Source organism: Nesoenas mayeri (genome assembly GCF_963082525.1).
Source record: "Nesoenas mayeri genome assembly, chromosome: 13".
In the NCBI taxonomy this organism is placed as follows: Eukaryota; Metazoa; Chordata; class Aves; order Columbiformes; family Columbidae; genus Nesoenas; species Nesoenas mayeri.
In genome coordinates, this window is record NC_137550.1 from 9,225,657 (window position 1) to 9,243,763 (window position 18,107).

An 18,107-nucleotide genomic window follows, 5' to 3' on the forward strand; every position below is an offset into this window, starting at 1 on the left:
AAAGAAACAAAATACAAATGAGACTAAACTATTTTCCTTCCCCTCCAAACTGGAGTGGGAGACAAAGACAGAAATTCAACCACAGAGCTGCAATAACTAGGAGCCTTGAAGGCTATCACCTTCAACTCAGACAAAATCCATAGCTTTAAAGTTCCTCTCCAAGTCCTAAAACACAGACTTTGAGTGGAAAAAAACTCACCGTCAATATTTGCACTACAATTTATTTGTCTTTTGTTACATTACGGTAGAATAATACATATACAAACACACATTGCATAAGACACCTTCCACAAAATAATACAAAATTAAAACTGTGAATGCTGCTGTGCTGACAGCTTAAGAGTTGGCTTCTTGACTAGTTGCAACAATTAAGAGAGTCATTTAAGTAAATATGAATGTTCCAACTCCCAATCTAACTACACAATTATGATTAATTTTTGACTACAGCAAAAAATTCTGCACAGAAAGCACACCTTGGCACGCGACTGTACTCTCACATAGTTTTAGACTTACAAGATAGTTCAGGATGGAAGGGGCCTCAGGAGGTTATTTAGTCCAGCCTCCCACTCAAATAATGGCAACAGAGATGCAGAGTTTTATAAATGAGAATCACACAGTAGTAAAGTCTTTTCCAAGCAGACTAAAGACATGTCTATTAATATATTACAGTTTAAGTATCATGCCTTTCAGAGGGAGACTAAAGCATTAACAAGTTTAAGCTAAAAAGTTCAATTTGTGATATAGTTTTCCATTTACTTAATTGCCCATCTCTCCATCTCTCCTGCATCTCCTCACAAGTTCTCCAAGAAAGACTTAAGCTCTGCAAGAATGACTTGAGACAACTGCACTGCAATTTTTCTTAACAAGCATTAGAATTCTTTTTTATAACAGGACCCTTTCTTCTTCAGCTCAGCTATGCTTATTCTGTTGATAATTTCACATTACATTGAAGCTTTTCCTCCACATACCACACACTTGGCAATTACATAATCAGGATGCTCAGCACATTTCCTTTTTTCAGAAGCTGTGCTATACCAATGAATAAAGTTTAATTGCATTGCTAACCTTTCATAGCAGGATAAAGAATGCTGCTTAAGGAACCTTAAAAGTGTACCAGCACTACATCTCTTGAACAAGTTTTATTCTAGGTACTCTTGAGAAGTGATGTTTACAGGACAGAAAAGTCTGCAGTCTGCATCAAACAGCCAAACACTGCATATAGCAAGAACTTAAAAGCACCCCAGTGGTTTTAAACATTACTGAGTACATGCAGCCTTACAAAACAGAGAAGCAAAAAGCATCTTCATTCAAAGCAATTTGTCTGGTATTATCATTACTGGCAGAGGCTGCTTTCCATTCAGTACACTTGCGTAACACTATTCCTAGAATGTACAAGTGAGTGTTATCTAGGCATCTTGTTATGTGGTGATATCAGTGGAGAGTTTACACAGTCAATGCAATTAGAGAAGGAAGCATTTTAATCTAAGTGAATGAAAGGTAAAAATGCACAATACATCTTCACTCTATGTGCAGAACAGACACCTTCCTGCACTTTGCCCCAGAGAGAAAACATGCATATTAGATTTGTCGGGACATTCTTACTGATTTCAGTTGGTTTGTAATACAGAAAAGTTTCCACATGTTCTTGTAAAAACAACATCAACTAATCACATTACCATAAATGTTACTGCTTATATTGACAGTAGAAGAAGATCAATATGTAAATTACCTTTGCTGTTAAACAAATTAAATAACACTTAATTCTAGGAATCCTTTCTACTTTAAAAGAGGGCAAGTGACTTAGATAATTGCTTTCAGCTAGTAGATTAATTCATTAATGACCAGGAAAATTAAACACCAGGGAATCTCCACTGAACTACCAGTCTATTTCCATCACATGGTAAACTGAGTAAGATACATGATTTTTTATGCATAGTCAAAAAGATTCTATTATGGTCCAAATGGCTCTTATGCATTATGTTTCATTCAGGATTTCTTTGATTTGTTTGCATTTTAGTATGTACCAGAACACATCTTGAGATACAGCTTTTACTATAGACCTTTAACTAAGAGCCACGAGAGGTCAAAAGCAAAAAACATGACAAATGACACATTGCAAGCGGGGGGGCTTGAGCCTTGATGTTATGAAACAGAGTCTTGTGCATGACTAATCAAGACACATCCACGGAATTTCAGAATGAAATACTTTTTGAATCCTAAAAGCCAGCATCCATTTCTTTCTGCTTTTACAGACCTAGCTTTCATAACTAGAAAGAGCCACAGCCAGTTATGAAATGGGAAATAACAACAACCATGACTACCATGATAAAATAGTTAGGGTAAACCAGAGAAACACCAATGACCATCATTTACAAATTAACCATATTAATCAAGTACACTGCAATTAATGACATGGTATCATGTATTTATATACATGGTAACCTCTGAAAGGAAAAAAATCCCAAGTAACTTATAGAGCTTTAGCAAATAACACATCACTTTCTTAAACACAAATGACACTCACCTTGGCAGCCTGCCTACCATATTTGAACAACTGCTTTCATCCCTACACTTTCAGGCAAACTGGAGTTATAACAAAAGGCAAAAATAGAAAGAAACAAAAAAAGACACTGCAGAAGTTACTTCATTTTTAATAACTTCTGGGCTGACAAAGTCTATTTACACTCTAAAAATCTAAGCCTTAACTACGAGGGAAACTTTTCTCAATATAAACCAACTGACAGGCACTAACTTCAATTGGAGTTTTATAGATTAGCACAACTCAGGAACCAAGCTTCTTTAAATAAATTTCCCATTTACAACTCGCAATCACTTTTCTATAACACAGTGCAAGTGTAAACCCACTAGGAGAAGATAAAATATTACTTATAGGAAGAGCTAATCACCTTATATACATGTATGTAGATTTATATTAGAAATACCAATAATATTGTCCCATAACATACTCTAAGCACTCACATCCTCCAATGAAAGCATACAATGAATAAACACCTTTTTTATACTGTAACTTGAAATCACTCCATACACTGATGACATTATCTCCTACCTCATTCATTCTCCCACTCTGAAGACCATTCTCAGAGTCCCAGCTGCTTTTACACTGTTCACCAGTAGTTACACACTTCATTCTGCATCCACAGCAACTCTGCACAAGTGCGTGACATGATCCAAATACTACTCACCAAGTTTAGACAATGGGCCACAAAACCCAGCAATAAAATCTGAACAATAAAAATCATCCTTAAGCATGAGGATCTGGGTTGTTGTGGGTTTTTTTTGTTGTTGTTGTAAAGCATTGGGATTTCCCTATGATGTCCACATTGGCAGATAACTCTCAGCTATATTTTGTCACCTTCTAATGGATCACACAACCATATACGCTATTTGAACAATCTGAGGCAAGGAAAATATGACTTCTGCATTTGAAATGTATACGATGAGGCTGAATAACAATTTCAGATATAGTTTTAATGAGGACACCAGAATGACTTGCACTCATCCCACCAGATTTATCCTTTTGAGGGAAAGAGGAGGATTCTGACAGAAGGCGCCAAAATAAAATTCACAGAAGAGACAGTGTGTATCAAGCATACCGCTACAGCATTAATTCATCCCTTTGTGACAATGAAAAAAATAAAATTCCAATCCTCATTACTAAGGATCAGCATAGTTTAATATTATCATTGCAGGAGGTTCAAGGACATCAGAACACTGAAGTATTGAGAAAACCATTAGACCTCTCTGACAAATGTCAGTGGGACTTGCATAGGTGTAAACAGAGGTGTCTCTCTCTTCCTCATCCCCACTGTCCCTTGGGTCTTCAGTTAGTCTCAGCTCAGTATGCAGTAGTAAATCCCCAGGGGGACTCATCCTAAAGGAGAGGCTGCAGCACAAGGTGGTGTTGAGAAACAGCAAGTCCACCGTTGCCTTTTTTCCTTTCTTCACGTCTCTGAGGCAGAGGACTGCCTACAGGCTCAGCCCAGCCCTATCCCCTTCCTGGACCTCATAGATGCCCACCAATCGCACACACAAAACTACTCAGGCACCTTCCTGAAGAAATAAGCCACATTTATACACATAAACCTCCTTATCTTCAACCTCCCCCTGCTAAAACAGTTAAGTCCTGTAGGTGGGACTGACCAGACAGACCCTTCTTGAGTGATGAAAGTTACAGGAGGGAGTCTGGGGTGAGGCAGTATTTAACAGAGCAGCAGAACTAGTATTACAGACAATACAGAGACAATCAGTTCTCCAAATCAGAAAGCACTGGTGGCACTCTAGTATCACTTACACTTGGGTACACACCTGGGTATGTTAAGGAGGAGGGGTAGGGAAGGAGCATATTATAGCTAGTCTTCACTTTTTGGAACAGCAGATGAAAGGTCTACAGAGTTTCACTGTAAAGGAATGCACTTCAAAGGAGAGTTCAAGACAAATAAGATTTTGTCAGCTCTGACTACAAAATTAGAGGAAGGGGGAGTAGCAAAAAGGTATCCTATATCTATTACCATAAAATATAGTATGATTTTTCAATTAGAGAGTAATCCCTAAACAACAAAAATCTGAATTCATTTTCCCTTTCATGTAAATTTTTAAAAAGTTAACAGCCAGAGAAAGAGACTGTAAAAATCTGAAACTGACTCATGCTAAAATATGAGCCTTTTAGTTAATTTCACCACTTGTTAACAGCTGAAGGTGTTAGTCAAGCACCTTCAAAACGTGAAGTTAATGATCACCTTTCCAGTCTCCCAGTTTCAAGGCCTGGCCACTCCAGGGAAGCTGGGACAGCATCCCTCTCCCAAAGAGAAGAAATGAAATTCTTCCCCAGGCCACCTTCTATGCACTCTCTGCAACCCTGCACACATCTACTGTCTCCACTCGCATCTCTACTTGGGTTTACGAAAGCAGAAATGCAACCCTCGGGAAAATCGAGTCCTAGCCTGAGGCGCAGTCTTCTGACAAACCGTGCCCGCAAGCCTCCAGCCTCCTGCCACATCCAGGTGTGACTTACAGATGCAGGTGAAGGCTCACAGGAAAGAGCCCAGACACCTCTTCAAGAGGGTCCTTTGGAGGGGGCAGGAAGGGAAAGCAGGCGGGGGTTTCTTTACCCTCCATTGTCCTGGAAGAACAGCGGGTTCAGCGCACGCACAAAGCTCGCCCGGGCTTCCCCGCCTCGCACTCGCTCTCCCTCCTGCCTCCCCGCAGCCGCCGGCGAGCCCCGCCGTGCCCGCGGCGCGCAGGTACCGCGCACAGCCGGCCCGGGGAGCCCGTGTCCGCGGCGGGCGCTGCCCGGAACGGGCCGAGCGGGACCCGGCACCTGCGGGCAGCTCGGCACAGACCCTCCCGCGCGGCCCGGCCTCGCGCCGCCGACCCCCGCCCGCCTCCTGTCAGGGGCCGCGGCCCGGCCGGCCCCTCAGCCCCAGCGCGGCCACCCCACTGCTGAAGGGGCTCGAAGACCACCCCCGCGGTTCTGCACCGCCAGGCAGCGCCTGAGGAGAACAAGGAGGGTGCCCCGCACTCACCGCCGCCACCGCCTCCTCCGGCCCCCAGCACCCCAGCAGCAGCACCAGGCAGCCGGCTGCCAGGCTACGCCTCCACCACCGCGGCTCCATCCTGCCCGCTCAGGAGCTGCGGAGCTGGCCCTGCGGCGCGGGCATAGCCCGGCAGAGCAACGCAGCTCCCTCCCAGCAGGTCCCGCCGGCCGCCCCGACTCCAACGCCCGCCCCTCTGCCGCACTCGCCCGCTTCTCCCGGCTCAAGTCCTCCCGGGACTACTTGCCCCACAGTATTCATCCGCACCGTGGGCGGGCGAGTGGCCCCAGTGGGGGTGCGCGCATGTGGTATGAGGGGAAGGGTAGACAGCCGCCCCACACTAATGGGGTTATGATTCCCCACTGCCCGCCTCCACCCTGCGCACCGAGGTTTTGTCGGCTCTAAGGGCGGGTGCCTGCCTCTCCCCGCCCCGTACCTCCACCGGGCGGGCAGCCGCTGGACCCCGGACTATTTTCTCCGGCGGAGGCAGCTCGGTGTGTGTAGGCAGGGGGGGGAGCTGCTGGCAGTGCCGGGTCGCACCTCAGGAGGGGCCGGGCAGCGGGTGTGGGGCTGTGCGGGGCGCTCGGCAGGGCACAGCACAGCACAGCACAGCACAGCCTAGCCTGGCCGGTTCAGTCCCGTTCGCCCGGCTCCACTCAGGTGCGACGTCTCGGCGAAGACCGCGCAAACTTTCTGCTCGGGCACGCTGTGGCACGGTGTACACCAGCGCAGGGAGTGGAAGGCGCCGGGGGCCCTGAGGGGACTGGGGCTCCGCGGGGCAGCGGCGGGAAGCAAGCGCTGAGCGAGGCACCCTCGGTCCTGCGTCGTAATGGGGGAGCGAGCCTGCGAAGCAACCGCACCGCGGAGGTGAGCGGCGGCAGCCCCCAGCGTGCCCGCCCCGAGTGCCGCCGGCGGGCCCTCCTCTTCCTCTGGCGGCGCGGAGCCGGCGCCCGCGCGGAGCAGCAGCGCGTAACGGGGCTGCGCCCCCGCCGCAACCCCCGCCGGCCGCCTGAGGATGGGCCGCGGCTGCGCCTCTGCCCCGGGGCGCGCAGGGTGAGTGCTGGGGCGCCCCCCCCCCCTCCCCGGGTGCCCCCCAACCCCACGGGTGACTCTGTCCGTTCGTCTCCCCGCAGGGCGCTGGTGCTGCTGCTCGTCTGCCTGGGCGCGGAGCTGGCGAGTGGGGTAAGTGTGCAGGTCCCGGACGTGCCTGGTGAAACCTGTCGGGGTTTGGGCATCCTTGGGCCAACAAGCAGACACCCTCCCGCCCCTCTCCCAAAGTTTTGTGGTTTGTTTTTAATTGCCGAACACCTCCGCTCCGAAGTTCCTTTGTGCTTATCTTTCGTCTCCTCGACTTTGATTCGTTTTTTGCAAAGTACGCTGAGGTGGAAGAGCATCTGCATTCAGTGTAACAGCTTTGTGTGCCTGAAAAGATGATCAGTATCTCCCTTGGCAAGCGGCTTCCTTTCATTCTTTCTCAGCCTCTTCTCAAACCTTTCTGTTAAAAGCTGACCCTTTAGATCCTCGCTCACGGGGGATCCATCCTAGAACACCTCGTAAAGGTTATGGGAGAAGCTGAAAGATTAAACTGCTCAGTGTTGTGTCAGGGTTCATGACTATGAATTAGTTGATGTGTAATAAATTCAAAGTTGGCAATGACTTTATGATATGTCAGTCTGACAATTTTAGGACATAAACACAGTTTTCCTCGTGCTGTTACTAATTAATGTTTAAACAGATTAGTAAGTGATTGCAGGCTTTTAAATATTCTTTTTTTGTGTGTATGTTGTAATAGATTTTCTGCAACTGGGATGCTGAAATAGCCTACTCAACTGTAGTGAATAAGAGTCCTTTGGAAAATCTGTAGCCTAAACTGATGTACAGTCAGCAGTTAAAAAATCCTTTGTTATACTGTGATGCAGATTATTATTGTACAATACTCTAATCTTTGTGGTCTAGATTTTGTAGCACATATGCAACGATGAGTAATGGAAGTATAATGTCCCTTAAGTGTACTTACCTTATTTCAACTTCTAGCAGACTTCTAACAAAAACAGTTAAAACATGGGTTCTTGATTTGTCAGGCAATATTTTTCTACTGCTTTTGCTACTCTTGATTAAATTTTTAAGGATTTAGAATATATATTTCTGTGCAACTGAGAAGAAATCATCTGAAAAGGCTTTAAAAGCAGACAGGCTTATACTTTTCATAAATGTGAAAGGCTTGATTCTGCTTTGCACTTTTTATAATCAATTGCACTAGTAGAATTTCATCATCCTGATCAGGTGGTGGTTACAAGCTCTAATCTTCTCAAAGATTAAAAGATTAGACGATGTGGGAAGCTGTGAGAGTTTTGTTTCTTCATTTTTTTTTTTTTTTCAACAAAACCAAGAACTGTTCTTCCAAGTGTTCTTGCTTCAGTGGAATCTCCGTGGAAATGACTTTTATAAAGCAACTATTTTCAAGAGTTTTTGAAAGAAATGTGCTGCATTTTGCAGTAATTTTTATAAGTTCATGCATTATGTCACGGAAATTATTCCTGATTGATGCAAATGGAACTGAGAGCAGGTATTTAATTGTTTACTCCCATTTTGCTTCATACCTGTTGGAAAGCACATCTGTTAAGCAGTCAGTTTCCTGTTAATTCCTTGACATGTTTCATTGCCCATGAAGAATCTTTGTCAACTTACATCTATTGCAATGAATAAGATTAATATTTACATTGCATTTCTAAGTCTTTTTGCCTGTTTTTTTGAGGGTTAGAAAACAAGCAAAATCTTTCTTGTTGTGTTATCAGTCTAAAAGTATGGAAAAGAAACAGGCAAGGGTCCTTAAAATACTTAGTTTTAGTGCTTTATATGCTTAAGTGATTAATGCATTTAAGTATTCTTATTAAAAATGCGGTCAAACGTGCTCAACAGGAATGATAGACAACTATGGTTTTTGTCAACTTTTCAGATACAGTAGTAGGTGAATGACTTTCTGGTATTGCTGAATTAAATACACACGCTAACACCTTCCAGCATGAAGTGAGCTGCTAAGAGAAAATACGAATGGTGGAAATTGTTTTTGCGGTAATCAGAGATTTCTTAGAAAAGCAGGATCTGAAATGTTTCATAATAGTTCTCTGCTATATAATATAAAGTGACTGAGCATAGTGAAGTACAATTTTAATAAAATGAGGTTAAAACTTCAGGTTAATAAGAAATACTAAAACTTCCAGAAGACTATTCACAGAGACAGTCAACTATTAAAAGCACTTGTTGCTGAAGATGGTGTGATTTAAAACTTTGTTCATCTTATCTTTCTTTCAATTAATCTCATTTCAATAACCTATCTGTTGTAAAAAAAAAAAAATCCTAAGATATTGTAGCAAGTATGTCAGGCCAGCATCCTGAATAAAGTATCGAAAATGGCTTTGACTCAGAGGTCACAAGTACATTCCTCTCCAATTCTCTACAATTCCTCTCCCCGTAAGAATAGGATTTTAAAGTGTATCTGAACTAATTTCTTAGCTTGTAGTTTTCCTAGATATAGATTCTGGTATGTTTTGAATGGCAGTACAAAATTAGTCTTGTAATGCAATCTATGTTTTCTTGAGCTAAATGTTGAAAATGTGGATGAGTTGCTGTTACACTTGGGGTTACCTTGCAGGGATTGTTACCTTGTTTGTAGACCAATTGCAGGGAGTGACCTAAGAGTTTCCTCTCATAGTTTTCAGCTGAAGTCACTCCAGAAGCTATGTTTCGTTCACATTTTTAATCGTTTATTATCAGTCATTTGCATTAATAATGACCCAGGAGTGTCAGTACAAGATGCTGTGAAAATGTAAGGCAACAATGTAGTACTTTCTTCAAGACATTGATTGCACTGTAAGAAAAATGACAGAAATTGGTCCAGAGCTGGGAGGAATAAGAAAAAAAGTTGGAACAGTTCTGGAGAGGCAGATGTTTGCCTTGGGTAATCACTGCCTGCTCCTGAGGCTTTTCCAGTCTACGGGGCAAAATAAAGTTATAAGTAGAGGGACTTCTAAAAGGATAATCAGAGTTTTGGTAATGTTTCTGGGTTGTCCTCTCAGTAAACATGAGGTGCAGCATGAGATGAAGGTGGTCACAAAGTCTAGAGACAGCCTCTTCTAATGAAATTTGAGATTCTCATCTGTTCACAAAGCTCTCAGCTGAGCTGCATCATAGCCCTAGCAGTCCTTCTGTGCCCGCTTGAGAGCATACCTGACATACAGCTGAGATGAGAACTCCTCATTTATTTCCTTTCTGCTCTTCAGCTAATTGAGCACACCTGGAATATGTGATAGTCTGGATGTATCACAGTATGTTTGGGGCTGGAAGGGACCTCAAAAGATCATCTAGTCCAATCCCCCTGCTGGAGCAGGAACGCCTAGGTGAGGTCGCACAGGAACATGTCCAGGTGGGTCTTGAATGTCTCCAGAGAAGGAGACTCCACAAGCCTCCTGGGCAGGCTGTTCCAGTGCTCTGATGTGCTATCCTAAGGAATTACTGTTAGGAGCTACTCTAAGGACTAGCTGTCAGACATGTTCTCTTGGCACAGCTGAGCTTTCAGATGGGGTTCGGTTTGCTTTTATGAGTCTGGACTTCATGTGCTGATTAACTAGACATGCCCTCTTTTTCTAGCACTTGGTATCTTGTTCAGCGGAACATCTACAGTATCCAAGTAAGACAAATAAAAGCTATGTGCCAAAACCAGTTCTGGGCAGTCTGTTCTATTTTGAGTAACTGAAGCTCTGCTAGTGTATGACAAGCTAGTCCAAGTGATCTTATTTCTGTCTTCTCTTAATATATCCCAGGTTTTCTGTGTGTTTTTTTTTTTTTTTTAATATATCTATGATACAAATATTTGGTAATGGCTTTATATTTAATTTCTATTGGACCAGCTTAATTGAACCAAGCTTAGTGTTTTCAGTGGCCTTATGCCAAAAATAAATGTTGTCCCGGAGCTCTGACAGAGGAGGAAAAATAGCTGTTCAATTGTGGATATTTAAAATCACAGTTGCAGCTCTCATCGTTCCACTTTCCAGTTCAGTTTCTGCAAATATGATCTTATCCATTATGTCCTATTTAAAATGTATTTTTCTGTTTCTTTACCATTTTAATCAGTATTTGTAAGTATGCAATCCTTCTGTAACTTGACTTTTACAGCTATATCTTACATAGGAGTGAGCTGTACCAGGAAAGAAGTAATATCTGTAGTAAGGCTACCTGTGTGAGGAAGTAGCCTACAGAATTCAAGAAATAATGTAAAATGCAAGCTTAATCTCATAAATTTCAGGGTTTGTTTACTGAAAAAGGCACTTCAAATCTGTAAGGATGCATGGGTGTAGAGACATTTGTTTGGTGAAGATTCATGTAGAGAATAAGAGTAATCATGCTGCAAAGGTCAAATTTGAAGAGTATAAATCTGTAGCAAAATAATAAGAATTATCGGCTGGTTCACTAGCAAAATAAAGAGAATTACTTAAAAAAAAAAGGCAGTTCATAATGGTGCTAATTATCTAGGCCTTGCCAAGGCATTGAATTTTATGAAAGTTTTCATTAAAAGCTGAATATGCCTTTTTCTCTCATCTGAACAAATTGTTTATTTGCTGAACATTTTCTGTGCACTGAAGATAATTGAGAATAAAATGTGGCATTTTATTTGGCACTCAGATATTGTTTCAGGTAACAGCAGCTATGAAATGAAGTAATACATGTGATTGTGTTCTGAAGAGCTTTTTTATATCTTCACCCATGTAAGGCTGTGGCTGCCTTTTGCACAGGTGTGAAAGGCTTCCTGTGAACTGCAGAAGTGTTTTGTTTCCCCTTCTGGAGAAGCCAACCGTACTGCCAGCTGCTGGTAACTCCCTGATTTATGGGGGGAGAAAAGAACTATTTATTCTTCATATCCCCAGAGACACAGCATCCATTCAGGCAAGGTTGTCCAAGTATTGCCAGCTCTTGGAGTTTAATCAGAATTTTTTTTTGATCCATAGGAAGCTGCAGTGTTTTTGGAAAGGGGTGTAATTGATCCAAAAGCTATGTAATATTTGTAAAGTTATTCTGCATTGTTTCTGCAAGTACTTTTGCTGCTGAGTGCTGACTGGAGCATCATGATTAGACACCCAGCTAGTCTCTTGTCAGACAGTATCCAAGAATATGAGCTACCTGGTTTTTGAGCATCTTTTAAGATTAACCTGGAAGGGAGAGCTACAAAATGCTGCAAAGCTAATGATTCTGTTTTAAACAGTGCTGAGGAAACAGAAACGGATTTCAGAGATGCTAGCCAGTTTTAACCTTTTGTCAGTGCCTTTTATGGGATTATCAGTTATCACTATCACGTTTGCATAGTCCTTGCTCTCTTTGTTACCTTCATCTTGAGAAAGTCAACACTGTGAACCAAACCGGGCTGTTTGCTTCAGTCCACTGTGCTGTCAATACCTACTGTATTCTTAGTTTGCCTTATTCACTCCTGGATCTATTTTCTCCTATTTAGCTGGAATCTGCTGCACTTTGTGCAGCCTCCAGCCCTTGCCTCAATGTGCTCCAAGCTCCTCTGCCTTTCTAGCTCACCTTTGAGCCTTGGCAGTCTTGGGAGGCTGCCGGTGTGACTCCCAGCAGTTCATCCCATCGGGTTTTTTCTGGTGCCTCACTTAGCAGCAGTGAGGACGTGTCAGTGCCTGTTACCTAGGAATCTCTGTTGCACAAATCTGGTTTTTAAGAGGGTTGCACAGAATGTTTGTTGGTTTTCCCATTGCTAATAGGAACAAACAAAGACTGACACAAGGATTTGGCAAGATCTCAGTGTGATGTATAATACAGGTAAAATCTAAGCATCTAGGTGTTGTATCCAGACTAATTGGGAACTAGCTAGAAGAGGCAATACATCAAGGTTTCTATAAGAAATGAGGGCAATATTTCCTTTTCCTTTGGTTTTGCATATTTATCATTTTTCCATTTCAGTTGGAGGTGAAAGAGGTTGCAAACAAGGTAACAACAGCAACATTAGCTGTTTCTTTAACATTCTGTTTTGGCTGGCAGAAGGATCAAGACCTGCCACTTTCTAGAGATGGGGATAAAATGTTTGTACAGGGTAAGCTGAAAGCCAACTTCATAAATTTATAGCACTGTAACGAGGGGTTGATTTTGATGTAAAAAGCAGAGGTGGGAAGTGACAGTGCAGTTAAACAAGGACTGGACTTATAAATGCTCTTGTGCCTCTTAAAATCTCCACAAATTAATTGTCAGTGAAAATTAAAATAATCAAACTTTTGTTGGCTAGTAGCATCATTGTAGAGCTCTAAATAGTGACAAATCAGTGCTTTGTCTTTTCCCAACTTTTTCTGTTACTGCATGTATTTTACCTGTTCACGTTGCATCGAAGAGTTTTCAAATGAACTCCGTGTGTTCCTTATCCTTTTGTTTGGATCACTGAAGATATTATTTTCTATCAATGAAGGTCATGCCCATGCAAGTAATAAGGCTGCCTTGCTATGGACATGAAATAATATCTAGCTCAAAAAAAAAAAAAAAGGAATCTTAAACCACAAAGTGTTTTCTTAGAAAATGATGTAGTGATAAAAGGAATGATGAATCTATTACTCTTAATGATTTAATTTAAAGTCTACTTAGAATTCATAAGCTGGCAAGTCAGTTTTCCAGGAATTCATATATAAACATGTCTCATTACTGTAACAAAGTGAAACAGATTCATTGCCGCAATGAATAATTACTTGACTTTCTCAAAGAGAAGCAGGACTGTTCTGAAGTTGGAATGATTCTCCTTATACCAGTCAGACTTTAGCTGTGAAGGACTGTGCAGAAATCACTTGCTTCGTAGAATATATATGTATGTGTTTTGAAATCAGTTTGAAATTATTACTACTGCTATAGTGAAAACACATCAAAACAATAGGAACGCGAATCATTGTATTTGATGATTAAACCTATCTGCAAAGCAGGGTGTAACTGAACTGGAAGAACATAGCCTGCAGGAGCAAAAACATTTGGCAGAAAGCAAGCTTGGAAAATTAAGAATTTATAGAAGTCTTCAGAGTTTTCCATAAAAGGAGCCTGTAGGGCTTTCAGCCTCAGCCCTCCTTGGGAGATTTTAGAATGTGTGAAAGTGTGTGTGAAGGGGTTGAAAAGTTGGAGCATTAATGTAGCTTTGTAGATACCTTCTACATGAACTGCAGCACATGTGAAGTGTGGATTCAGCTGGAAGGTGAGGTTGGCAGGTCCTGTATTGCACTGCACAGTACAGCATTCTGCACAGAGCATGCCAACTCTTTATTATCGGAAAGGATTGAAGTGTGGTGGGTCTCAGACTTGTGGGCATGACTGAGGTGGTCTACAATAAGTCCTGGGTGCCAAAAGTAAGGTGCTTTATTTCCAGTGTATTTCGAAATGCTTATGCTTTTTACTTTCACTGGGGGAGCAGGTGTAACACAAATGCATTGATTGCTGTTTAGCAAAGGTTTTGTACCTGTTTTCATCTGAAACACAGTTTTTAGTGGCTCTCTCTTTTTGTAAGCTTTATATGATCATTTTTATGAAGAAGTAGTGCATTTTTAACCTAATAAAGTGGCTTTGGCTTAAACTGAAAACGGCTTGGGGTATCTCCTACAGATGGTACTTGGCTTTCTGCTGTGACTTGAAAATATGTAGGGAGTAAGCTTAAGAAAAATGTAGAGAACAGATGTTAATAGGGTGTTGATGGGAAGAAGCTTTCAAACCACTCATGTAATGAAGGTGAAGTGTTCTAGTCACCAAAGTAAATGGTAGATCCTTAGCATATTTTTACCACAAATAGATGCAGGAAATACTCTTTAAACTCCACAGAGGTTTTAAAGTTAAATGAGTTGGTGGCCATAAGCAGAATACTTCAGATGGCCTCTTCAAGGCAGTGATTATATGGTTTGCTCTGCGGTACTTTTTTACAACCTTAATCTCTGTGAATCTATAATCTCGTTAGGATTAAAACAAAAGCTGACTAGATAACTGTAGTGAGCTCCAAACTGTGGTTTGACTTAAGATCTCTTAGTGGTGTGATTTCCAAGTGTATGGGTTGGAGTGTTGAGACCCCTCAGCAGACTCTCTGGGAGCTGAGGGCTTCCAGCACCTCAGGTAATCTGCAGAAAATCAGCTCAGAGGTTTTGCAAAGACTGCCCTATGAGACTGTGCAGACTGGGGTCTGGGTCAGAATATCTTTTAATGTTCCAGAGCACGTTTTCTGTTGAAGGTAAAATGCGTTTGCAGACCCTCCAGAGTGCTGAGAGTTGCAGGATGGGTTGGATAGTGAAATGAACATTCCTGTTAAAGTTACAGCAACAATATTCAGTCTGTTTTGTCTATTTTTTAGAGTTTATTTAACATGGATGTGCATTTCACACGAATGCTCTTACAAAAAGACAAAATAATGTGTTGCAATTTTCACTTTGAAATACATAATCACTGATTGCGTTATTATATTGCCTTTCACCCCCGCATGTGAGTGATTTGCAGCTGTCCTGCAACCATGCCTGCACATGATATTTTGTGGCAGGCCAAATAATCATAAATAATCATTTTGGTTGGAAGAGACCCTCAAGATTGTAGAGTCCAACCATTAATGCAGCACTGCCACTAAACTATGTCCCTAAGAATCTCATCTCTGCATCTTTTAAACCCCTCCAGGGATGGTGATTCAATATCAGTGATTGAGCTGATAATAGTATTACTGTCTTGCATGTGTGAAAAAAGCTTTGCCTCAAGTCATAGAGCAAGCCAAGAGCGGGGCTGGATTGCACCTCCTCGTTCTCTGGTCTAGTCACTGGATTAAAACAGACTTTACAGCCAGGAAATGCAAAATATCACTTTGTATAATGATCATAAGTCTATTATGTAGCTTTTCTTCTTTGAAGTGTTGCACTGTAGCTGGTACTGCTTTGTGTGCCCTAAAGCTCTTCTATAAATGAGAAGACTTGTACAATCTGCTTTTGGAGATCTGCAAGGCATGAACCTCTAACCACTAAGGCACAAACCTGTAAAAAGTTGATTATGGCTATTTAAAGAATCTCCGTTCAGTTGAATTCCCTTTTATGTTCTAGCATGTTACTGTGAAGTTTCCAAAGACTCTGGTTGGTTTTTATCTTTCAGCTTCACACTACCCAGCCAAGTTCTGCACATGTTTCAGAGAGGAGTGGCAAAGACTAAAAACTAGCTAGTTGCTCTCGACTGCAGTCTGACAGGGGTAGAGTACAATTAATTCATGTTTATATCAGTTCTCCAGTGCTACTGAGACTTTTCAGTTCCATTCAGCAGTACTTTAGGAACTGCAAACCAAAATATTTACTAAGTATTTTGGATAGAAGTAAACTAATATGATATTAAAAAAAAAAATCTGTGACTTTAAATGATTTGCGGTTTGTTGTGTGTATTTGTCTGTTTTCCGAGACATAAATCTGCTTTATAAAACAGTAGATGTTGAGCAAACTTCAGCAAACAGTAACAGGAATTTAATAATTTTCATTTTGAGTTGCTATGGGCAGAAATGTTCTGCAGCTGGCCATAGCTGTCCAAATCCATCTTCCCTTTCCTTCTTACCCCTCAGCTTGTGAAATAAAGGAAAAGGAAACCCTGGGTGGGTTGGGGTTTTTTTGTTAGTTTCTTCAATTTTTTATTATTCACTGCCCAGATCTAGAATGATCGTTTTACAGTTTTCCCTGCACAGAAGACGGTCAGTCCAGCCATTTCCATGCAGTGATACTGGTTACAGATTTTGTTTGGATTATATGATACCATTGAATTGACCAGAAATTAATTTTGCTGAGGTAGTTATATGTTTTCTATATGTAATAAGTGTTCTGTGTGTGTAAGAATAACCAGGCAAAATACTTCCAGCAACCATTTCATCAAGCTTATAATTTCCATTAAAGAAATTCCAGTGAGAAAGCTGTTTCCCTCCTCTTCATTCCGGCGTCATGAGCTCACTCACAGGAGGGCAGAGGGGCACCAGGTTTCGGGCCTGAATTCCTTTTCCCAAGGAATGTGCAGCGAGGCACAGGTACAGGCTGGCTCCACGCCGTACTGCTTTGAAGGGGCCCTTCTGCAGTTTACAGATTAATTTACAACGCTTCTTTCTCTGCATGGTTTTGTTTTTAAAAAATAAATGAAGAGACAGCGGGATTAATCTTCACGAAGAATACTGCCAGTTTAATTTTCAAATAATGGGTATTCTTTCTTTTTTCCTTCTGCTTTTATAGATAGGCGGTTAAAGTGTATTGGGGAGACCCTTTAAAGTTGAGGATGTGATAGAAGGAAGGTAGAAAAAATTTAAAAACACCGTGCTGTCAGGTGTAGTCTATGATACTGTATTTAACTGAGGTCAGTGAGCATTTAGCCTGTACCTTGTGTAGTGTGTCGTTTGGGTCTCATTGAACTGATTATACTCAGTTTCTTTTGGAGTTTTATTTAGTGTCTGGCATGAGTAATCCTTATTTTCCTGATGTGTTGAATGTCAGTGGCGTCCTATGTTACATGGTACCTCACACTGTATCAAAGTAACACTAGTATCAACTTGTTGCAGAAGAGAACTAAAACGCTTCCATTAAATAAGTTCATTGTAAAACTACTATGGGAAAGTAGTTAAAATTCTGCTTGAAACCAGATTCTCTCGGTAAGATGAAACCACTACAGTTCATTCAGTTATTTAGGAGAGTTGTGAAATTTACTGTACTTGCTCAGTTTATATCCACCACAACCTCTGCTCCTGATAAGCTCCAAATCACTAATTCCTGTCTGATTATATCAAGAAACTGCAGCAGGGTATTGACTTGTATCAGATATTTGATGGTTAGAGCAGGAAGCTAGTATTTTGCAGATAAAACGTGGGGATTTGCTTGTCTCACAAGTAATAGGGAAACCTACATTCTGTTCTCAACATTGCTTATGAATGTACCTTTATTAAATGCTCCATGTCATGTTTGTATAATGGCTATCTGTAAAATAATTGTGCATACACTGATCGTGGTGGTTTGTAAGTACATTTTCAAGGAAAGGAAAAATATTTTTAATTTTTCTTTCAAGTATTTTTGTAAAAATTGATCTGGATGCAACTTTGATTTTGACTTTTAATTTCACAAACCTAAAGAATTTACCTGAATCTTTTACTTTTCTTTATGTATATTAAACTGAGGTCCCAGAAGGCTTATTAGAAATGAGGATTACATAAAAGTCTAGACTCTACCAGACAGATAGCATCTGTGTAAAGCAACAGAATTATATTTTATGGCATTACTTTGTTTTATTCAAGTTATAAAGGCATAGTGTAAATAAAGCCATAAGTAATACAGTAGTATATTGCTTGGGGAAACAGGTGATGCCGTTATTTTCTTAGAGGATTTCAAGAGGGTTGGTATTAAGAACGCTAAGGATTTAATGAGTCTTAATTGTACTAGCCTTAGAATGCTATTGTTTTAACAGTCGTATATGCCAATCTTTAGCAGTTCTGCAGAATATCCAGTGTTAATTTGTATTGCAAAAAACTTTAAAAAAAAAAAGTAGATGTTG

At 41.3% G+C, this 18,107-nt stretch overlaps 2 protein-coding genes across 2 annotated transcripts in view; one reads left to right on the plus strand and one right to left on the minus strand.

Annotated features, from left to right (window-relative positions):
• COL4A5 (collagen type IV alpha 5 chain) overlaps positions 1-5,633 on the minus strand; it is a gene marked incomplete at its 5' end in the record, with an annotated part of 79,868 nt that extends 74,235 nt beyond the window's left edge. Inside the window, one exon of the mRNA XM_080352354.1 lies at positions 5,544-5,633. Within this exon, the coding sequence (XP_080208480.1) occupies positions 5,544-5,633 (90 nt within the window). The remainder of the gene's footprint in view (positions 1-5,543) is intronic.
• A 934-nt stretch (positions 5,634-6,567) lies between these two features.
• The window catches only part of COL4A6 (collagen type IV alpha 6 chain), a gene marked incomplete at both ends in the record, with an annotated part of 120,696 nt that continues 109,156 nt past the window's right edge, over positions 6,568-18,107 (plus strand). The window contains 2 exons of the mRNA XM_080352543.1: positions 6,568-6,605; positions 6,686-6,734. Of these exons, the coding sequence (XP_080208669.1) occupies positions 6,568-6,605; positions 6,686-6,734 (87 nt within the window). The remainder of the gene's footprint in view (positions 6,606-6,685; positions 6,735-18,107) is intronic.